A 24,970-nucleotide genomic window follows, 5' to 3' on the forward strand; every position below is an offset into this window, starting at 1 on the left:
TAGGATTAGCTAAAAAGATGAGCTAGGGAGTTCAGATCATATTATAAGAGCTTCTCCTTTTAGAAGAGTCATTATATATAATAGCAAACTCAGATATTAATGTCTTAAGTTCCCATCAAATGACACCAGGAATAAACAACCATGTGAAAGTCACTGTTGACCTGTCTATAGAATATAGTTTTTTATACAGACCCAGAGCAAACATCTGTCTTGACCCCAAGGCAAGGAATAATCAACACGATTTTGACCTCATGAACACTGTAAATCCTGTAACAGAATGGGCAGTGTTCTTCCTTTGCTTCATCCAGTTTAAACTTGAGTGTTAAATTTGAGGCTCACTTTTAACAATGATATAGTACAAAATGGCATCTGCCCTTTATCTCTAAGCTTTATCTTACTATTTTACCCATATTTTCTTTTCATCTTATTTTGTCTATTTTATTCTATCCTGATATTTTAGATATTTTTCTAAGTCAGCCTCCAGCCTTAGTTTGATCAAGGCAGGATTCAGAAAAACAAACAAAGAAAGAAAAACATAGTCATCAAAAATGATTAGATACCTCTTTGGGGATTTATGAAGTCAATTGTTAATGAGTCCTATAAATCACAGCATGCCACAAGGCCAGAGTTAAGATTTCTTTCCTAATCAGAAAGTTTCTAACTGAATTGTAGCATAAATGTGTCCCTTAGGAATGTAGCACCTGGGGCCATAGTAGAAAATGAGACAGACATGGTCTCCTATAGTCATGAAGATTAGACAGAAAAACAAACAAACTAACAAACAAGAAATTATACTAACCTGTGATGGGTGCTGTGGGAGAAGACACTAGAAATGTAAGACCAACCCAGCAAAACAAAGGAAGTTTTTGTGAGTGTTGCATCTGAACCCAGAAATGGTGGTTAGAGCGAGACTTGACAATGATTAGAAGCTATCTAGTCAGCTGTGTTAAGTCAGAAGGAAGAGAATAAGAATCTCACAGATCTTCCCAGATCTCCTGTGAAGTTCTGAAATTACAGCTAACAATGCACTGAATTAAAAACACGAGATTTATAAACAAGCCCTAGTTTCTTTATTTTAGCATCATCCATATCCGGAAGCACTATATTTCTGAGTATATCTGTAATCTGACAGTCAAATACTCAAAGCTGTATCTTCACAATTTATGACATCTTTCCTCATAACATGGAGCTCTCTTTCTATTGCTTTTCTTGTTTGTTTGCTTTTATGGTCAGTAAACTGTTGTGGTAAATAACAATTTAAATTGCATGAAATGCTTACAACACTGAGCACCCAATTTTAACATAAGAACAGTATGGGAATATCTAAGCATACATATTTGTATGTATTTACCATATCCAATACATCCATATGGGGAAACCCGAATACTTACTGTCAAAATTTTTAAGTGAGAGAATTTTGTCTCATTTTTCAAAATCTGCCCACTGGAAGACAGCTGGCCAAATATTTGAACCCATTACCTCCAATCTGAGCTAAATAAACAAACGTTAAGAGAATCCTCTCCAAGTGCTGCTAAAGAGAACTGTCTCAAAATAATCTCAAGTTTGAAAGACTGTTTGTCTAAATACATTCTACTGCCTGGATAACTTATTTACTTTTGTTTTGGCCAAGTCATTCAGATGAATTCCAGGTATTCTTCAAATCAAAGTGGCACCGTGATTGCATTCACATAATTCTAAATTATTCTCTCCATTTTGGAGAGAGGCAGAGAGGAAGAGTCTTCATGGGGAGGTACATCCAGCCACATTTTCCCATGTTTTCATACGCAGGCTAGAATCCACCCTATTACCCATTAGGCAGAAGTAAGATACACACTTTTTTTCTTCATTTATTCTATTAGTACTCAAGGGATCTCAGTTTCACAACTTCGAAAATCTCTCCAAAAACAACAAAGTCTTACAAATGAAGACATTACAGGTGTAACTCACAGGACTCTGGGAATGTAAGAGTCTGTAGTGTTCATTTAATAAAGTCTGAAGAGAACGCTACAAGCCACAGACATTTGAAGAGAGCCAACTTGATCAAAGCAATCTCATCGTACCTGCCTCTTTGGAAATCTGCGTGAAGGACTCCACACCTTTCTCTCCATAACTTCCTTCAGATGCAAGAGTAGACACATAATTCCAGCCTAGGGCCTTTACAATGTCTACCATGGCCTGGGCTTGGAAGGAATCGGGTGGCACCACGCGAGAGAAGAAGTCGTAGCGCCGGTCATCACTTAGCTCAGGTGCCGTTGATGCATAACTAATCTGGGGGATCTGTGAAGACAAGAAAGCACCACATGAGAGTACGCCATCAGGATAGAAGAGACTCACTTATATTATGACAATTTACTTAAAATACAGGGCTGCAAAGGGGATATATGTATTGCCAAACACCACCATGTAATTTTAGACCACCTACATGCAATCATCTACTTCTTAGCAGCACAAAAGTATTGATATTGACTTTAGCGTCTTGCCTTTTTATTTCCTTCTCTTAGGAATAAGGGAAGGAGGTTAGCATGGGAATTTCCAAGGTCAGGGTCATGGTTGTTTAAAAGAAAAAGATTTATGACCATTGTACGAAACATGGTGAATCATGCTTTACTACTTATACACCAATGGAAATAAAAATACAACAACCTGACTGGAGTGTTTACAAAGATTGGTTTAGTTGACACAGCTTGTGAATACTGGGTGGATATCATTAGCCATCTAACATTGATTGATTGTGGATGGTCTCCAAGGAAATATCTAAGTAAGTCACAAGTATTATCTAATTTATTCTTCACAAGAACATTTTAAAGTAGCTCAGTAATACCCTTGGCCCCAGGCAAGGGAAATTCTCCACCCCCGAGGCATTTACTCTAGTGGTCTCTGCACATTGACAGGCTTTCCTCAAAATTTTCCAAATTTTCTTTTGGATTCTGGGAGAGAGCTGGCAGTACTGTCTGAGTAGAGTCCACAAGGGCCTCTGATTTCTATCTTTTTCCTTCAGAGAACTCTCTGACCTCTACCCCACATGGCATTCACCAAATGTCCTGAAGAGCTCTAGAACTTTTGCCTATAAGGATCATCTTAGGACTCCACAGGCCCCTTAAAAAAAATCAAATTATCTCCCTCAGCTTCTGTAGTATTTATTTCTTAGGATCATTGGAAATTGGGCTATGTGAGTAGTCCTAACACATCTACTTTGCTAAATTAAATTATATATATGAAAAGAGCTGCAAAAAAATGTCTGCCTGGGGTCTCAGGTGGCCTAAGGCCAGCCCGAAGTAATCACAGATGAGAAATCTGGCTAAGATCCTAACTTCAGAACTCCTACGCTAGTTACCTCTGCAAAGCATGGTAACCTTTGTCCCCTTCTTTGTCTTAATTCTATCAAGCAATAGATAATGAGTGGCAAAATTAATTTTCACTTAAGAATGATCAACTCTGACAACATTCTGCTTACAAACTCTCCCAGGACTTATCCCTGCATTATCACAAAAGGTTTCTCGGGTGTCCAAAGGCCAGTTGATTCTTTCTCAGACCAAGCCCAAAAGTCCAGTGTAGCTCAAATATGGTAAAGCCACGCTCAAGTTGATTCATCGAGCCCTGAAAATTCTACTATTAACCCATTTATTTCCTTCCTTTGTAGTTTGCCTAAAGTGTACCCATTTGCCATCATTTAAGGCTAATTATCGCCTCCGTAAAGATCGTTTCTCCACCAATATTTCTAGGTCAGCATTATAGAGTTAAGTCCTGTGGCCCTGAAATCAGACGACCTACCATTTTCCATGCAGCCTGTTCATGATGCAGTTCTGCTCTATGACCATTGGAGGGCAGGCTTTCTGCCCCTGACTTAATTCAAAGCCAGTGTGAGAAAGCCTGCATGTCTCCTGACGGGTCTTTTTACCTGAGCAACTTCTCAATTACAGTGAGGTTTAGTGCAAAGTAAAATAGGATTTGGTATTGACAAGACATGGGATCAGAGTTTGGCATTTCTGTTTGCTAGTGTTTAATTTGATGAAGCTATTTCACTTGAATGAGTTGGTGACATCACTAATAACAAGTTGTTCTGAGAAACAGGGAAAATGAATGTGCATTGCTTTGCATGATGCCTGGAACAGAGTGGGTGCTTAATATAGGGGAGTAATAATCATCCAAAATAAAGAATGGCATGTTTTTCCTTACTAAAGTTATCGATTCCCTAATTTGACTTCCAAGTTCTCTGCTGCATGTCATCACGAACATTCTCCACATTGTCCCATGGCAATAAAATATTTTTACATATTCCTATCATTACTGATTTCAAAATTATATGTACTGTTTATCCAACTCTTTATTTTGTACCAGTCATGTTCTAAAAGTTTTATATGCATTGCTTTATCTAATCGTCAGCAAATTCTGTGAACCATACTATACAATATTACATGAGACTATATTATAGTATTATTAACTTGTTTTACAAGGGAGAAAATTGAGGCTTGGAAGAATATTACCTTGCCTCAGGTCACAAAGCTATAAAACACTCACAACTATGATGCTTTGCTGAATTATTACTAAAATATTTTTTAAATAAGCATTAAATAGGAAGGCCAGTAGATTAATGGAATCCAGGCTGACTTCTGTTCACATCACTGACTACATAGCCACTAAAAGTTATTTTACTGGTCACTCTTAGACTGCTGTTCAAACTCCTTATATAAGTGCCTCAGCAAAGCTTACACAAATATCTTAATAGAATGAGTTACCTATGTGTCGATTGTAGTTTGGAGGTTATAAGTTTTAGGTAACAAAAATATCAACTGAATAAAGGCTTTGGACAGAAATAGAGAAGAGGGAGGAAAAGAGGGAAAAAGAGAGAGACTTTCCCTTACAAGAAATAAAAAGGAAAGAAGCCAGGCATGTCAATACATTTCCATCAATTTCAACTTGTGGGAATGTAAAAGCTTCATGCTGTTGCACAGATGTCTTTCCTGCCAAAATCCCTCTGTACCTTTGACAGGGTGCTAATAAAGATACATCCAGCCCTCTACTTGAATTTTCATTTATGTAGCTGCTGTAAAACCTCAGAATTGTGAGGTGCCCCAATGCAATGCATTTTCTACACTGTGCCCCAAATTTTACTAATGAAAATCCTGAGGAAACAGATTTCTTTCCTCATTACTGTGCATCCTTTGAAAATGATTAGTATCTGTGGTCTATCCCTTCCAGTGTAAATAAGGAATATCTCCTGGCTTAAGACCCATATTTCTCTTTAGGATCATGCATATACCCTCTATCCAATGGTACTTATTTTGACACTATGAATATAATGATGCAAGCATAAGGAATGAAATACAAAATGGATTTTATCCTGAGATAAAAATGTGGCTTTATAAGGATATCCCTTGTAGCAATAGAGATGAAGGACTGGAAGAATTTATGTAATCTATGAAATATGATGTTGCCTATTTTCCTAGCTATTATGCTTCATGTTTAGTTACTTGCTTTCAAGTTAATGTTAAAGCCTACATAGTAATTATTTTGAGTGCTACTACTGGTACCTACAACTGATCAAATGATAATTAGGCATCTTTAGCAATTAATTTCTATTTTCACCCAAATATCTAGATATACTTTCTCTTGTTGCTATTGGACCTTTTCTCTCTTGCCAGTGTTCTTTGGAAATGGAGACTTGATCTTTTGATAAAGACAATTTAGTGCGATAACATTCCAGCTATATAAAACGAGATATTCCATCTCTTCTTAGGCCTTTTTTCTTGAACTTAGAAAACTAAAATACTTTTAATCTTTATCACAGGACCACACTGTCATCTTATTATTATTTTCTCTTCATAAAAATTTGCCTATTGCACAGGAATGGTTTTGTTATGAGTATCAAATAGGATTTTAAAACACCTATATTCTATTTAGAATAAGTGTATGCTTTTTAATGAAAATTAACAACGTATATTAGAGAAATAAACACAATAAAGCAGGTTAATTTTAATGTCTTGATCCCTGTCAACATTTTGTTGTATCTCTTTATTGTTTTGTGTGTATATTTCGTTATGCACACATACTGATATGGTTAGGCTTTGTGTCCCCACCCAAATTTCATCAAGAATTATAATCTACATAATCCCCGTAATTTCCACGTGTCCAGAGACTAGGTGGAGGTAATTGGATCATGAGAGCAGTTTCCCTCATGCTCTTCTCATGATAGTGATTGAGTTCTCACAAGATCTGATGGTTTTATAAGGGGCTCCTCCTCCTTTGCTTGGCACTTCTTCCTGCCGCCTTGTGAAGAAGGTGCCTTGCTTCGCATTCTCCTTCCACCATGATTGTAAGTTTCCTGAGACCTCCCCAACCATGCTGAACTGTGAGTCAATTAAACCTCTTTCCTTTATAAATTACCCAGTCTCAAGCAGTCTTCATAGCAGTGTGAAAAGAGACTACTACACATATATAATTATTGTTATGAGCTTATAAATATTATTTATTATTAAAATATGGACCTTAGTCTCCCCTTCCCTTCCTTCCATCCTCCCTTCTTTTTTCTCTTTCTTTCTGGTTGCATAATATTCTGCTGTATGAATATTTGAACTAACCTAAACTTAACATTCATTGTTAAATATTTAAACCTTTTCAAGTTTTCACTGTCATTATAAGTCAAAACACAATCCTCAGAGCTAATGCAAGTCTTTATACATACTCATGAGTATTTCCTCACAATAATGTTTAAGTCACTCTACTTCAACGTGACAGAAATATTTGAGGTTTGCATTTACATCATTCTCTACATGGGAATTACTTTGGGCTGTTAAATACAGAGGAACAGTAATCTATACTTTTTTTCCCTTCCAAATGGTTAACTACTTGATTTAGCACCATTTATGAATTAATCATTGTTTAATGACAGAAAAGAACATCTTTTGTTCTATATTAAATTCTTAAACGTCCTTAGGTCTTCAGGGTGTATCTTCTACTATTTCATTTTTTTTTCAAGTCTTGGGCTTGAAAATAGTGTTTTACTATTTTAGCTGTTATGAACTTAAGAGTATTTTGAGGCTATCTTAGTTGCAACATACTCCCTCTTCATAGCTGTCCTTTTAAAAATGATCATGGATAATCACATTTGTAATTTTCCTTATAAGCCTTAGGATAATTATTTTTAGGTTAACAATAAAATTCCATTAAGATTTTGAAGAGAATTATACTACAGCTATAAATAAATTTGGGTAGAATTTAAATATTTACAACATTTTATCTTCCCCCAGGGGAAATTATCTATTTTTATCTATTTGGTTGTTCATTCTTGCTCTTCCTAAAATCTTATAATTGTCTCCATTTAAACCTTGCACATTCCATAACTTTGTTTCTAAATAATTATTTTCATTGCATTATGTATGAGACAAAATATTCATTTTGTTATCTATTTATTGCTGCCATATAGGAATCTATTATTTCTGTAGATTTTCTTTGTATCTTCTACCCTTGTTATAATTCTTATTAGTTCTAATAGCTTTCAGTTTATTTTCTTGGGATTTCCATGTAGGCAAGTTATAATGATTCAGTTAGTTTTCTAATTACATCAGTTAGAGTGTCCAGAAAAACAAGAGTGATAATGGGAAAAATTCCTTTCCCTTTTGTTATTTCTGAACAGTGAGCAGTTAAAAACCAACTAGTATTATTCTGATATCTTACCTTGAAAAAATATATACGGTTAAATTCAGAAGTTTATATTTACATTTTTTATTTTGTCAATATAAAGTCTTAGCTAGAATTTGTTGGACATTTCTTTAGATTTAGAAAGACACTTTTAGAATTGAAAGGGAACTCCTAGATCATATGGCCCAAAGTCTTCCTCTCTCTGTAAGTTTATGACTCGCTTCAAAAATACTGTGGAGACCCTCACACAATCTGTGCCACCATCTACCACCACATTTCTTGAAAGCATTTTCTTTATATTTGCTATTAATACAGGATGCTCTTATTTTTACTTGAGACACAGAACTGTACTTCATCAGGATATCTAGGTAAAGCTATTCTATGAACAGTAACAAAATGATAACATTATAAATTATCATTTAGTGTCTTCCTATGTGTGACACATCATGCTAAGAGCTGTAATACGTTATTTTAATCCTCACAACAGCACATTTACACAATTTCTGTTTTTCTGATTTTACAAATAAAGAACCTATGACACAGAGAGATCAAGAACCACTCTGAAGGTTATATATAAGTAAGTGGTAGATCTGGAATTCATTTTAAGCACATCTCTAAATCCTTTACTCCTAAGCCCTGTGCTACAATTCCCCTTTAAGAGAACATCATTCCGGTTACAATGGCTTACAATTCATTTTTTTCCCTTCCTTTATAACACGTTCTTCCTCCTGTATTCTGTGATACTAGTTAAGCCTTTCTCTCCCCTTACTTGGAATAGTCAACCACTTCATGTTCTTTCTGACATACTACCTACCTTTAGTCTTATAACTTCTCATTCTCTCTCATGAGAAAGATAATGAGACACCCAAAACCCTTTTTCACCTATTCATGAGGAACCTTCTCTCCACATCCTCACTAATGCTTGTCATATTTTGTCTTTTTGATAATAGCCATCATAACAGATGTGGGGTGATATCACGTTGTGGTCTTGATTTGTATTTCCTTGGTGTTATGCACCTTTCCATGTACCTGTTGGCCATTTGTAAATCTCCTTTGAGGAAATGTATATTCAGGTCCTTTCCCCATTTTTAAATTGAGTTGTTTTTCTGCTTTTGAGTGAGTTCTTTATATATTTTGGATATTATCTCCTTATCAGATACTGGTTTCCAAATATTTTCTTTTATTTAGGAGGTGTCTCTTTACATCATTGATTGTTTTCTTTGCTATACAGAAACTTTTTAGTTTAATGTAGCTTCATTTTTCTTTTGCTTTTGTAGCCTGAGCTTTTGGTGTGATGTCCAAAAAAATCATTGCCAGGGCCAGTATCAAGGAGCTTTTTCTTTTCTAAATCTCTGCTGACTCATCACCTATGAAAGTGTCTTTATAATCAGCTATATCGACACATCACTCTAAACTATACATTGATCTAGAATCCTTTTTGGAGAAGAAAACGTATTTATTTCCTTGAAGATACTTTATTATAAGGTATTCCATTCTTTCAGAGTAAAGATCTATGCATGAATTCATGCTCTCATATCTGCAATACATTTCCAAACATCTAAGGTATCTCCTCTACAAAAATCAAATTTTCCCCTAAGCGTTTTTTAAATCAGTACTTTTGAAAATGCTACAGACCTTTTTTGCTTCTGTAACTAAATAACTTTAAGCAGTAATTAAAACTAAGTTTTTCATTTTTATATTGATGCTTCAGATTAATTTAAAATTCTGAATGCTGCACATTGCTGTCTTATGCTAGATGTTGTGATCATTCTAATATCACTGTGGGACCAACTATTTCTAGCATGCTTGAGGTGTTCAGTACAGTAAAAAGAAAATATGACAAAATGCCCAAATCTCTGTGGTATTCTTTATCTCTTCGCCAATTAAGAAAATCAAATACCTGTAGCCCTTAATCCTTTAAGAGGTTAAAATAATATATATATTATTTATACATATATATACACATACATATGTATTTAGGTATATACACACACCCCTAAAAAATATAGTAAAGGTGAAATTTTGGTCAAACTTAACAGTAGTAGTTGATTCTCTATAATGTGCCTACACTTGTCATTGCATGCCTTTAATATCTTTTTGGGTCTTAACAAGCAGGTAAGTCTAAATGTGTACGAAACACAGAACACATCTTAGGAATCTATTCTGCACTTCCCATGATTTCTTTCACTGAATTTAATAAATGTCTCCATTGCTTTTATAAATGAAGGCTTTCCATATAGATATATGGTAACATATATTTACAGTTTACTACTAATGTAGTGTATATCTAAATCAATTTTCCTTTTGTTGATTTAAAGAAATTGTCAAAAAAACCCTAAATTTTATACCAGTATTTTTCAATCTTCGGTCATCTGCAAATGTGTCTCATGTTTTCTTCCCACATGCTATACCACATTCATGAACACAACAATATATTCATACTACTGAATCCATTATTTACTTAACATTTTAACTTCTCACTCTTATTTGCTTAAATAAAGTGCAAAGAACTTTCTTTTCATGTCTACCAGTATGCCTATAGAGTGATTATGTATTTAGTTTAATGTGAAAGAGGAATATGTAACTATTAGTATTATTCGTGCTATCTTTGATATACAAAAACATTTTCTTCTGATCTACTATATCTATATTTTATTTTATAGTTTCTTAGCTCTCAGTGACAAAAATGGTCTAATGTCATACTGATTGGGCATACTGTCACCTACTGTTTATGATTATATATTTACATAACTGATTTTTAGATTTAAACATTTTAATGCATCCAGGATCTATTTAATATATATTATCTATTATAGACTAGGACTTCAATTTGTTTTTTGTTTTTGAGTGGATAGCCAAGTGAATAGCCAGTGCTTTAAGAACAAAAAATATTTACTTGCATGTCATTATCACTTTTATGCATTTTTATATAAATTTATATCTATACAAACAGAAATATTTCAAATTAAAGCACTACATAGATGTTATCTCATGCTCTTGGATGTCTTATGAAATTCACTATTAATGTATAAAATATTTACATTTCCATTTCTTTTTTTAAATTTGTTTTATTATACTTTAAGTTCTAGGGTACATGTGCATAACGTGCAGGTTTGTTACATATGTATACTTGTGCCATGTTGGTGTGCTGCACCCATCAACTCGTCAGCACCCATCAACTCGTCATTTACATCAGGTATAACTCCCAATGCAATCCCTCCCCCATCCCCCCTCCCCGTGATAGGCCCCGGTGTGTGAAGTCCCCCTTCCCGAGTCCAAGTGATCTCATTGTTCAGTTCCCACCTATGAGTGAGAACATGCGGTGTTTGGTTTTCTGTTCTTGTGATAGTTTGCTGAGAATGATGGTTTCCAGCTGCATCCATGTCCCTACAAAGGACATGAACTCATCCTTTTTTATGGCTGCATAGTATTCCATGGTGTATATGTGCCACATTTTCTTAATCCAGTCTGTCACTGATGGACATTTGGGTTGATTCCAAGTCTTTGCTACTGTGAATAGTGCCGCAATAAACATACGTGTGCATGTGTCTTTATAGCAGCATGATTTAGAATCCTTTCGGTATATACCCAGTAATGGGATGGCTAGGTCATATGGTACTTCTAGTTCTAGATCCTTGAGGAATCGCCATACTGTTTTCCATAATGGTTGAACTAGTTTACAATCCCACCAACAGTGTAAAAGTGTTCCTATTTCTCCACATCCTCTCCAGCACCTATTGTTTCCTGACTTTGTAATGATTGCCATTCTAACTGGTGTGAGATGGTATCTCATTGTGGTTTTGATTTGCATTTCTCTGATGGCCAGTGATGATGAGCATTTTTTCATGTGTCTGTTGGCTGTATGAATGTCCTCTTTTGAGAAATGTCTGTTCATATCCTTTGCCCACTTTTTGATGGGGTTGTTTTTTTCTTGTAGATTTGTTTAAGTTCTTTGTAGGTTCTGGATACTAGCCCTTTGTCAGATGAGTAGATTGCAAAAATTTTCTCCCATTCTGTAGGTTGCCTGTTCACTCTGATGGTAGTTTCTTTTGCTGTGCAGAAGCTCTTTAGTTTAATTAGATCCCATTTGTCGATTTTGGCTTTTGTTGCCCTTGCTTTTGGTGTTTTAGACATGAAGTCCTTGCCCATGCCTATGTCCTGAATGGTATTCCCTAGGTTTTCTTCTAGGGTTTTTATGGTATTAGGTCTAACATTTAAGTCTCTAATCCATCTTGAATTAATTTTCGTATAAGGAGTAAGGAAAGGATCCAGTTTCAGCTTTCTACTTACAGCTAGCCAATTTTCCCAGCACCATTTATTAAATAGGGAATCCTTTCCCCATTTCTTGTTTCTCAGGTTTATCAAAGATCAGATGGCTGTAGATGTATGGTATACCGGATCCAGCAGCACATCAAAAAGCTTATCCACCATGGTCAAGTTGGCTTCATCCCTGGGATGCAAGGCTGGTTCAATATACACAAATCAATAAACGTAATCCAGCATATAAACAGAACCAAAGACAAAAACCACATGATTATCTCAATAGATGCAGAAAAGGCCTTTGACAAAATTCAACAGCCCTTCATGCTAAAAACGCTCAATAAATTCGGTATTGATGGAACATTTCTCAAAATCATAAGAGCTATTTATGACAAACCAACAGCCAATATCATACTGAATGGGCAAACACTGGAAGCATTCCCTTTGAAAACTGGCACAAGACAGGCATGCCCTCTCTCACCACTCCTATTCAACATAGTGTTGGAAGTTCTGGCTAGGGCAATCAGGCAAGAGAAAGAAATCAAGGGTATTCAGTTCGGAAAAGAAGAAGTCAAATTGTCCCTGTTTGCAGACGACATGATTGTATATTTAGAAAACCCCATTGTCTCAGCCCAAAATCTCCTTAAGCTGATAAGAAACTTCAGCAAAGTCTCAGGATACAAAATTAATGTGCAAAAATCACAAGCATTCTTATACACCAGTAACAGACAAACAGAGAGCCAAATCATGAATGAACTTCCATTCACAATTGCTTCAAAGAGAATAAAATACCTAGGAATCCAACTTACAAGGGATGTAAAGGACCTCTTCAAGGAGAACTACAAGCCACTGCTCAGTGAAATAAAAGAGGACATAAACAAATGGAAGAACATACCATGCTCACAGATAGGAAGAATCAATATCGTGAAAATGGCCATACTGCTCAAGGTAATTTTTAGATTCAATGCCATCCCCATCAAGCTACCAATGAGTTTCTTCACAGAATTGGAAAAAACTGCTTTAAAGTTCATATGGAACCAAAAAGTTTTAAAGCAGTTAAAAAACTGCTTTAAAGTTCATATGGAACCAAAAAAGAGCCCGCATCTCCAAGACAATCCTAAGTCAAAAGAACAAAGCTGGAGGCATCACGCTACCTGACTTCAAACTATACTACAAGGCTACAGTAACCAAAACAGCATGGTACTGGTACCAAAACAGAGATATAGACCAATGGAACAGAACAGAGTCCTCAGAAATAATACATTTCCATTTCTTAAAGAAGCTCAGTCTTCTCTGATTTGTCTTCAAGTTACTATGCTATTTCTCAGTTTGAATGAACTGACAATAATTTGTCTTATTAGATACAATGGCACATATTTGTTTCTCCAGGAGACTATAGGGCATTCACACTCCCTCTTAATGATGTTCCAATGAAGAGTAGACATTATGTGGATTTTTCTGGTCCCGAATGGCCACCGTTCCAAATATTGGGCCACCAACACCTGCATGCCCATAATCCTCTATGCGTTTTCTGCCTTTCACGGTTATATGCAGGACTAATTTCACTTCTCTATGTGGGTCTCCAACTAGTTGTAAAGAACCTCTCTTCTCCAAGTTTTTTTCTCAACTCAAATCTCAATTTCTCCAATTATTTCTCTCAAGACACTAGTCAGGTGACACTGATGACAAGACAGAAAAGTCATTTCAAGTAATCAAGGTTTGAGAGCAATTCTCATGCCTCAAAATTATCATATAAATTTTATGTTGAAGTCAACTTTCCTGGCCATTGTTAAAAATAAACAAGCAAACAAGGAATAAAAACAGCAATAAAAATCATACTCTTTCAAGTAATCAGATGTGATGTTTCCCAAATTCAGATTTTACTCTCAAGATAGAAAAAAAAAATGCCCAATTCTCTGTTTCTAATTTTACGTTTAAAATATTTATGTAAATTTATGGTTCTAAGAATTCCTGTAAATCTAAGAGAAACAATGCTAGGGGAAAAAAACAATTTCAAGAATAGTTGAAATGGACACATAAATAACTTATATCATATACACCTTATACATACTTTTGAGACACAAATATTCATGTCTCATCAATAAAATGTGTTGTGGTTGTTGAATTATTTTGGTAGACTGAAAGAATGATCAAAAGTTAAGATACATTCAATAAACAGCACACATTAATCTCTAAAAGGTGCTCAAGGCTCTGCCCTAACCTCTATAATGCTTGCCCTAGAAAGTACAGTGAATTTATAGGAAGGTCAATTGATGGGTACTTCCAGAACACGGTAGTTTTCTTTGGTAACAAGTGCCACAGTTCTAATTAAACAATTATCTGAATCATTATCTGTTTCTTGTTCTCCCCATTCCTTAAGAGTATTTACCCTTATGGAAGACAAAGACCTTGCTCATCATTGTTTCACCACTGGATACCACTCTATTGGGAACAGAATAGGAACTGATCAGTATTCATTGAAGAAATGGGGATGCCAGGAAATGGATAAAATGGAATAAACTAAGTGAACAGATTTATTTGACCCGCTCCTCATCCACAAAGTTAGTGTGGCCAGAGAGATTCACAGTATTTGGGAGTTTTTCTGGTCTTAGATAGGTCTGTGATGGGCTGCTTTAAGCACCAGGGTAAATACTTTTTCTCACCTTTTCTTTTCCTTGGCACATTTTTTTGGGGATTTCCTTCCTCGATACTGGAATGTAGGAGAAAGCAAGCTATCATTTGGATGGAAGATCAAAGGTAAAGGGACCAAGGAAGTCATTTAGGAAGCTGCTCACTTTGTTTTTTTTTTTTCCTTAGGCCTTAGTTCCTGACAACCTAGGCAACATAAACTATGATGCCCCAGGATTCAAACTTTGCAAGACATAACTAGGATTTGTCATTTTAAAGAGGCAGATTCTGCCCTGCCTTTTTCTTAGCTCCTCTCCCCTCAGGAACCAGTAAACTGCTACTAGGCAGAAGGATCTCCTAGGCTTGGAAACATACTCCCTTAGGCATCATCTTACTGTCAATATTTGTCACTGAAGACTCAAGTACAGATGTCTTCTAGAAGACATTAATACAAATGTTTAAAAATCCAAATTTCCACCACTGCTCCATTGCAAGCTAACTTCTCATAAAAATAAATTTCTAAATATTTACATAAAGGAAATTATTTTATGTAGAACACAATGAAAGTTCTGAAATTGTTTTCATGCATGTTAATTTTTTTCCTTTTTGTATTATTCCTCTGTATATTATATTTGTTCTCTATATTACATTCTTTCTCAGTGTATTATTCTTTCTTATATTATATTCTTCCTCTCTTTATTGTATTCTGCTTTGCATTATAAGCGCAGTGCCTGTAGCAAGGACAGTCACCTGAGGAGTATCTTACTTTTTGGAAGGCAAATGTGGTTCATTTGTTCCTGGGGGATTTGCATATGTGGGCAGTACAAAACTGCAAATATAGAAAGGCAAAACAAAATTCCTTAATGTTAGTTCTAGAGAGTAGTTTCCACAAAACTTGTAAAAGGCGAATTTTTGAAAGTATCATGTGCAATTAAGATAATGCTTCAGTGTACCTGTTGAGATATTAATGAACTCCCAGTGGGGCATTATTAAGTTCACAGTCAGCAATAATTTCACTCTTAGTTCTTATTAAGCTTTATTGATATGGATCCCCAAAAGGGCAAATCATTGAAGAACCATTTCAGGCTCATTCTTTGAAACATCACTCCCTTCAATTTATACTTATCTCCTCTCTAGATATCATCTCTGTTCACATAGGATGGTTGGGCAGCAATTCTAATTTGGGGGCAATTTAATTTTTATTAATTTATTCCAAACTACTGAGGGATGACTAATAATCTTCAATTAGCTTAAAATCTGGAGTTTTACACAACTTTAACTTACTCATGATGGAGATTATCATCAATTATTGCAACTCCTTTTTTCCTTCACTTTTCATCTAATTACATAACGCCAATCACCTTCAAACATTCTGTGAGTGGTTTGTAACCATTTTCTTGAAATCCAAAAAAGAATGCTTATTGCTTTACTAAATCTTTATATGTAGTAGGTATTGTTATATGTAGTATTTTATATATACAATATCAAATTTTTGCAACAACCTGTTACAGGTAGAAATATTATCATCATATTCACTGTTTGTGCCCATCTAGCATACATGTATTTTTCTCTTGGTTACAGTTATTACGTTTGCCTGAGGAGAAATCTTTTCTCATCCCTGAATTCCTGTGGTTTAGGGAGACATGGTTGTACTTCAGAATCCAGATGTTGGTCCATGTGACACAAAGTTGACCAATCAGAACACAGGATTGCTTTAGCCTCAAGAGAAGTTATGTGGCCTGATCCAGACCAATATGAACAAGTGAATTGCAATATCAAGGTGTGGTCAGAATTTCTAGATGAAAGAAACTTTTTTAAAAATAAAATGTCTGAGAGAAAACCATATAAGTCTACGGTTGATGACGATGATGATCACGATGATGATTTTGCCAAGTGACAGTGGGGAAACCTAGTTATCTTACACACCTCATAGTTTGAAAATATTAGGCTCAGGATTAGAGAGAGAATATCACTTAGAACGTGTCTCATCCTGTTTTTTTATGGAACATAGAAAATAAGGAAAAAGCTGCAACTTTTGTCTTATGGTTAATAGCTGCTAAAATAGCAATAACATGTGGCTCTCATCAAGCTAGACAAACTCCCCAGGACTGTTTCTTTAACCAGAAAAATGAGGCTAATCTTATGATCCCAAGATACATCACAGGGTTAAGATGAAATACCTGCAAAATGAACAATGCACATGCCATACTAATACACACGTTGCATATGCCATACTGATATACATTGCTATTTTGTCTGGTGCTATTTGCTTAAATAGACATCCTAGTTACAAGTACGGGAGGGGTTGTGTGTGTGTGTGCGGTATGTAAAAAGGCTTTCTGAGACCAACTGTAGATTAGAGAAATACTTTCTTCTGTATTCCCACAGCATTCAATGACACAGTACAATGGAGGCCTTTCCATCCCAAGATGGTATCCCAGAAACCATCAGCATACACTTACCTAGAGAAGCAGAGAAAAGCAAAGGAGAAATGTAAATTTTATGACCTCTCAGCCTGCTTCCTAAGCTTAATTGTCTATGACCTCTCACTGGTCAGTAACCTAGGATTAATCCCTATAGATAACCATATATTATACAACAAAAACCAAACAGACTAAAGATTTCTATTAATATTTTTTATATTGATTAAATACGATCCTAGACTTCTTCCAGGCCTCAAGGGCCAGCATCTCATACATAGAAGTTTGGCTTACCAAACACTAAAGGTTGAATTTTGAGGCATTTTGCTAGCAATATAAATGTCAAATCTCTGTAGAGCAGGATTTCTCAAACTTGGTGATGTTGACCTTTGGGCTAGGTAATGCTTTGTTGTGGGGGCTACAAGAGCCATCCAGGGCAATGTAGGCTCTGAGGCAGTACCCTGGCCTCTGTCTACTAGAAGCCAGTAGCATATTCCCCAGTTGTCAAAACCAAATAGTTCTCCCAGCAAGACAAAATATCACCTCATGTGCGCATGGTATTGGGGGTGGAGGAACATTGTCACAGTTGGGGACTACCAGGCTGGAGGTCTGTCTGTGCAAAAGGGGAATCTCAACCATCACTCTGTAGTCACAAAATGAAAATAAAAGAAAAAGCTATTTTTAACATTTTGTATTCTCTCTATACTTTTCACATTTTACTTTCTACTTGCCAAACTTTCCCCATTATCAGAGCTCCCTGTGTTTCCTAGCCACCTTCAATCATCTGCTGTCTCAGTAGAATGCACAATGACAACACCGCTGCAGTGCTGAGTCCATTACATGGATACAGCCAGGAACTTCTTAAAGTGAAAAGGCACTTTTCCAGGAGAGAATGAAATTAAATCCACCTGATTTTCTGAGAACCTTCACCACTTGTATGTTTAGTAAAAAAAAAAAAAAAAAAAAAAAAAAAAATTGATTATTCAGAAAGGTTGAAAATGGAGAGTTATGGTTTATTGAATATTCAAGTAAACTACATGGTATGCTGTATGGCAGTTCCAATTTTCAACAAGTTAGTGAACAATAAAGTGCACTGCACAGAAATGCTACAGAACATAGTGAAATCTTCACTTAATGATTCAGAAGCCACTTTCAGCATCAAGCGAGCCTTGGACACATTCATTCTCATTGTAAAAGACCACAGATGTAGATGTTCCAGAAGGTGAAATTAAATCTGTGTTGATCCTTTGATTCCCTGAAAGAGGCTTACTTGACAAAAAATTTTTATTTAGTTCTTTTATTCGTATAAAAAGGAGGTAAGCTATGCTTTCTTTTTTCAACCTTTGATATGTCTCATAGTCTAAGAAAATGAGCATTTAGCGTTTCTTACTATCAAAGATTCATATGATTTCTGCATGGTAAATAATTCCTTACCATTTAATTCAGATAATACAATACCCCATCAGTAGCATATGATAACCTTTTTTTTCTTTTTAAAATTTATATATTTGAGGCACTGCAGATACAGTAATTAATAAGGTAGGCCAGCTCTACACATGCTTGTGGGTACCCAGGAAATATTTAAATAATGAATCAATAACTTCATGAGTGTATTTATGTTTTGTTACTCACCAAGTAAGGAATACAATATTAGTGTGAACAAAGCTTATTTGGCCCATAATCCCTTTCCCCCTAGAATATATATTTTAATTTCATATGGTTATTGTTTCTCAGTAACCACATTGTTGGAGGGGCACCAGTCTAAATAAAACACTAAAAGGTCATTGAAGAAAGAACAGCTCTTTAAAACTGGGAAGTTTAGGAAACTTATGAGTAAGAGGTGTTGTTTAAGCTAATTAGGAGAGAGGAGGCTGATTTCCTTTAGCAAAAGAGCAAATGAAAGCCTTTCCCAATAAAGAGAGATGCTAAAAGCGAATTCATAAAGTAATGAAGTAGGCGTCCTTTGAAGAAATGAGGGACACTTTCTTAGCTTGAGGGTAGAGTCCATTGTCCCACCTGATTTATAGCTGGAGAAAAGGATGTGGCAACATGATAAACAAAATTAATCCCCGTCTAAATTTACTTTGGTTCTTCTCCTATTATAATAATTACTTCTCTGGACTAATAAAATATACAGAATAGGCCAGGCGCAGTGGCTCACACCTGTAATCCCAGCATGTCAGGGGGCTGAGATGGGTGGATCACGAGGTCAAGAGATCGAGACCATCCTGGCCAACATGGTAAAACCCCGTCTTTACTAAAAATACAAAAATTAGCTGGGCATGGTGGCACACACCAGTAGTCCCAGCTACTGGGGAGGCTGAGAATGGCGTAAACCCGGGAGGCAGAGCTTGCAGTGAGCTGAGATCGGGCCACTGCACTCCAGCCTGGGCGACACAGCAAGTCTCCATCTCAAAAAATAAATAAAATATACAGAATATTTATAACATGTTACTGCACTCTTAGAAGAACAGATAAGAGATGCACAGACACCTCAACAACTACTGAGACCCAAATACCTCTAACGTAATATCTAAGAGGCCCTTCGATGAGGATACCGGCATCACTCCCCAAGGATTCGATTAGACAAAGTGTCGTTGATTGTTCAACGAGGGCCTTGTGACAAAAGGTTTTCATGGTTCCATCTGACATTTGAAGCAGTTCACTCCCTGCTGTTAGAGGGAGTAAGAGCTTTGCTCACTTTGGTAATAAGAATCACTCCTGCCTACAGATCACAGACCTTGGTGGAAGAAGCAAAGCTGAGCATTTGTCTTTCTATATTTTTTTCTCAGTCCTTCTTCCTAGCTCCTGGATGAATATATGAGAATAGAAAATGGAAAATAAATAATAAAGCTTTGGAAGGGAAAGTCTTAGCCTTAGATTCACAATGCTATTGAAGTTTACTCAGGACTAATAGATCTTAATATAATTCCACGTGCGCGCATGTGTGTGTGTGAAGAAATACTTCCTGTAAAATTTCCAAGGTATTTTCAGGCTGGGGTAGCCTGGTAGGTTCCCTTCATTGCACATTGTTGGAAATACTGATTTGTTCTAGAATCTAACATTTTCAATATTCCTTCCCTACATCCAGAAACTGACTTTTGCTATCACATCACCTGCCACCATATCATCTTCCAATTACCATGATTGAATCTTTTTTGCATGTAATTGCATTTTAGGTTGACTGCTTCCTGGAGAGATTGAGGGAGAGAGAGAGAATGTCATCAATGCCAACACTACTAGCTGTATTTTAACAAGTTTGCTTCAGGGAAGATTTTGAGATAGAGCTATTAATCCTCTCCATTGGCCATTAATCTTTTGAGACAGAGGCTCACACTGTCACCCGGGCTGGAGTGCAATGGCGCAATCTCAGCTCACTGCAACCTCTGCCTCCCAGGTTTACGTGACTCTCCTGCCTCAGCCTCCCAAGTAGCTGGGATTACAGGTACACACCACCACACCCGGCTAATATTCTGTATTTTTAGTAGAGACGGGGTTTCACTATGTTGGCCAGACTGGTCTCAAACTCCTGACCTCATGATTCGCCCGCCTCAGCCTCCCAAAGTGCTGGGATTACAGGCGTGAGCCACCATGTCCAGCCCATAAGCCATGAGTTCTTATTAACGGTAAATCTTGACTGGACTTGGGAATTTTGTTCTCCTCCTGATTGTGGCCTTTAGACTCAAGGTTATGAAGGACGTTTTAGTCAGGACAAGGTATCTCGATGGGTCAAAGATGGAATGGTAACACTAACATAACAGAGTCAGAGCTCTACTTTTATGGAAGAAAACAATGCTCAGAGAGGAAAAGTAATTTACCAAAAGCCACATTGCCATAGAGTTAATGAGAAACAACTCGAATCACATCTCTTGACTAGGTCGTGTGATGTTACCAAAAATCTATACTGCTCTGCCAAAATGTTTTGTCCCTCTGTATATTCGATTTCAAAATTTTAAAATGACTCATTTTGATGATTAAGCTATACCAATTATTTACTGGTTTGATTGCAAAAATAGAAAATAAAAATAACAATTGCTTGAAAATATGTTTTTGTCTTTCTCACATAAAGTAAGTTGACAAGTAAAGAATTCAGAGCTGGTATGGAAGTTCCAGCCACCAAGGACCCAGGCTACTTCTGCAGCACTGTCCTAGAATGTCAATTCCATTATCAATGTTGTTCATAGTTTCAGATGTGTGCTGAAGCTCCAGCAATCATGAGCTCATCTCAAGCAGAAAGATAGGGGATATGGAAAAAGACAAATGGGCAGTTGTTTTTGTTGGGTGAAGTCTTTCCATGTTACCTTCCCAGCTTGGCATACAACACTTTCACCTATATATCATTGTCCAAAATAGTCTCATGAATCACACCTAGTTGCAAGAACAGATTTGAAAAATGTAATTTTTTAGCCAGTATATTGTTACCTCGAATCAAGCTTAGTTCTTTGACTAAGAAAGACTAAGGAATAGAAAAGGAATGGACACTATCTGCCACAATCATGAAGGATGGATAAGAGTTGATCATGTGCAGCTCTAGGCTAGAGAACTTGTAAACAGATATAGCTGACCATTTGTGTGTGGCTAAATCAATTTTTGAAGTACTTGTGTAGAAGGCAAAGAAGACAAAGTAAGCAGGCAATAATTCTCTAGTAGGATATCAATTTTATGTTGACCACAGGCAGCAAATGATGTCAAAAATACAATTCTGTTAGGGTCACCTAGCAATGACCCCAAATAGTGCTTCTGTTTCCATGAAAGCATCCCAGCCACTAAACTGGTACACTCCTAATGGTACTGTCTTTATAACATACCAACTCTGCTATGAACATCTGTGAACATGTACTAAACATGTTCAACTTTCTCCTACCAAAGACTCACTTGAATTTTTAACATGAGCAAGTTTAAGAATCTTTCAGAAAGCAACAGTTTCTCCCAACTTCAGCTTAAAAGCAACTCTATGATAGTTTATTGAGGTTCCTATGCTCTTTTCTGCCATATGTTTCTCCATGGATTGGAAAGATAGATCCCTTAACCTGCTCCAGTTTGAGCAATTAAGAAGTCTGGGTCAGGTGTGGTGGCTCACGCCTGTAATCCCAGCACTTTGGGAGGTGAAGGCAGGCAGATCACCTAAGGTCAGGAGTTCGAGACCAGCCTGGCCAACATGGCAAAACCCCATCTTTACTAAAACATGAAAAAATTAGCTGGGCGTGGTGGTGGGTGGCTGTAATCCCAGCTACTTGGGAGGCTGAGGCAAGAGAATCACTGAACATGGGAGGCAGAGGTTGCAGTGAACACAGATCACGCCACTGCAGTCTAGCCTAGGTGACAGAGCAAGATTCCATCTCAGAAAAGAAAAAAAAAAAAAAAGGAAGTCTGATTTTTAAAATTTTTCTGCTACTAAGGGCAGAAAAATACCTAGAGCTGTAAAGCATAATCTCAAATAAGAACCCATGAGATTCTAAATGTCATCATGATCAGACCTTGCATCCTGGAGCAATGAACTAAGCGTGTTAGGTGTCTGGCTTCCAGCAGTCAAACTGGAGTCATGTTTATGTTCATGCATAGAAAATGAATAGGAAGAATAAAAAGATAATTTCCCAGCTAAAATATCAAGCAAAATGATGAGATGCATTTTATTTTTTACATGAATGGCTACATTCTGAAAAACAAGTGTTGCAATCAAATTTTAAATGGACTCTGGAAGATCAATACTTTATATCCACCAGTTTTTTAAAGTAAAGGGACCCATATAAATATTATTATAAGTATTATATATATTATGAGTAATATATAATACATATATATTTAATTTTGAACTCTTTTAGTGTTTTATTGGCCATCTTTTCCCTTTATCTCTCTAAAATTATAGTGTGTGTTTCCTACTTGAAATAATTCTATTTCCCCAGGCTGGCACTATTATGCCACAGAAAAGGTCTACTTTTCATTCTGATCTTAATCTATTACCAAACAAATCAATAAGCATATTAAAAAGCTTTGACTTCACTTCTCATAGATAATTCACTTAAAATTTTCGAAATTTGAAAATCGATCATTGGGGTTAGGCAAACAGTACTGAAAGTAAAACAAACAAAAAAAGTCAAAAGATTCCAAACTAGTTTCTTTTAGATTTGAAACCAATGCATTTGTACATGTCTCATTTATGGGTGTGCAGTATATACATAAAATTTACAATTATACTCTGTGCATTACTAATTACAAAAATATTGTATATGTTATGTATAACTTTTAAAACGCACCTTCCCAGTTAGTATTAAGAGAAAAAATAAAACCAAAACGTTTATATATCCTAAGGACTATCCTAACTAGAAGTTTTGCTAAATACTAACAAGGAGTAGAAAGCAGCTACTTTGAATTTAGCAGATATTGCTAAATAGAAAAGTGGATGCTCAACTATTAACTTAAACTTACGTAAGATACAGCTCTGTCATTCGGGTTATTAGGGTTAGATGCTATCAATCATTTTCTTTGTAGTGGTGGGGAATCTATCCACATTAACTCGTCTGATCTTTTCTCTGCCCAGTCTGTTTCCTGAACACTTCATTGGAGTCATCTTGCGGAAGATGTTAGAAACTCTAAGAGATGTAATCTCTCTTCTCCAGGTGTTTAGGGGAGAGAAAGGTGTGACCCTGTCAATACAGAGTAAATGAGGTTGCTGTCTAGAACTGTGAATGGAAGACTCTCTCTCCATATATATCCTCCCACCTTTCTGGAAGAAGTATTAGACATTACTTCTTAGTAGAATGAGCTGTTTTTAACAAAGACATCATGCCAGTTTGGGGACATTTTCAGCTACTAGTCAAGAGCTCATGATTCTGGCCACTGGCCACCTTTGCAGAATTTCCATAAAGTAGAACATTTAAATAATTGAAATTTACTCAACTTTTAAAAATAGATTTGTGTGTACCTTGTTCTCAATATCTCAGGGACATGGTGTCCAAATGATTTCTTAACAAATGTAGTTCATTGGCTATGCGAATAAATGGAGAAACATCACAGCAGTAGACAGGGAGATAGAGATATATGATGGGCCATGAAGAGATTAACAAAGTGAAAGAAGTAGAAGCAAAAGAGACTAAAGAGGAGGAAGGAGAAGCAGAGGAGAGGGGGCAACCCAAATGGTTTCTCACAACAACAACACATTTATCTTGAGATATTTAAATTTTTGTTAATAAGAACACTTAAAATTCCTCATAATATGAGTGGTAGTAGCTAACTCAGTCCTTTCCCTCACCCCACATAGCCCAGGAAACAGTAAAAGCTCATACATAAAACAACACAATGAGAAGCAAAACGCCCAGGCATTTCCAAGCATTATCATTCATTCAACCACCAGTTCATACTCCCATGGAAGTTGACAAACCTTCGGGGTTTCATACATGAGTAGGGTTCATCGCAGCATGCTTTCTGGAGCATGGCAATTAACACAATAGGGGGGATTTTCAATGTACTGCTCTATGCCTGAGTGCCACACATTTGACCTCTGTTGATCTACTTACAAATCGGTGTTTCTGTGCAGAGTTATGGTAATAGATGGTACTTTCAGAAAGGTAATTTTGAATCTTAACAAAGTACCAGAGCAGCAGCCTATTTTGGGAGAGAAGTCACTGGGCCTATTATTATTCAAGTTCACTTAAGGCCCTAGGCAGTTTGAACCACCTGAGTAACCTTCCCAAATAGCCCATCTTCACAACCCACCAGTACCTCTGAGCTATTTCCAGTGTGATTTTCCTTAGCTCCCGGGCTGTCCTGCTCCTGTTTGCTTTGCAGCAGTAAAAAAGATTCTGATTCTCTATTCTGTTTCCTGACACCGCACAGAACAAATTATAATTAGGAAACCACCTGAGGGGAAGGTGACAATTCAGTTGTCAATTGTCATGGATAAATCCCATTTCTATCAACAGAAGCAAAGCAAGCCTCTCACCCTCAAAATAGACACTCAGGAGATGCTGTAGTTAGCTGGTTCACTGCCCTGAGAAGAAAAGCAATCACAAAGATGACAGCAACTA

At 36.4% G+C, this 24,970-nt stretch overlaps 1 protein-coding gene across 3 annotated transcripts in view; it reads right to left on the bottom strand.

Annotated features, from left to right (window-relative positions):
• The window catches only part of GRM7 (glutamate metabotropic receptor 7), an 889,769-nt gene that overhangs the window by 609,628 nt on the left and 255,171 nt on the right, over positions 1-24,970 (bottom strand). For all 3 annotated transcript variants that reach the window (XM_025375788.1, XM_025375787.1, XM_025375786.1), the window contains exon 2: positions 2,061-2,277. In XM_025375788.1, coding sequence (XP_025231573.1) covers positions 2,061-2,277 — 217 coding nt within the window. The remainder of the gene's footprint in view (positions 1-2,060; positions 2,278-24,970) is intronic.

The sequence above is a fragment of the Theropithecus gelada genome, chromosome 2 (assembly GCF_003255815.1).
Source record: "Theropithecus gelada isolate Dixy chromosome 2, Tgel_1.0, whole genome shotgun sequence".
In the NCBI taxonomy this organism is placed as follows: domain Eukaryota; kingdom Metazoa; phylum Chordata; class Mammalia; order Primates; family Cercopithecidae; genus Theropithecus; species Theropithecus gelada.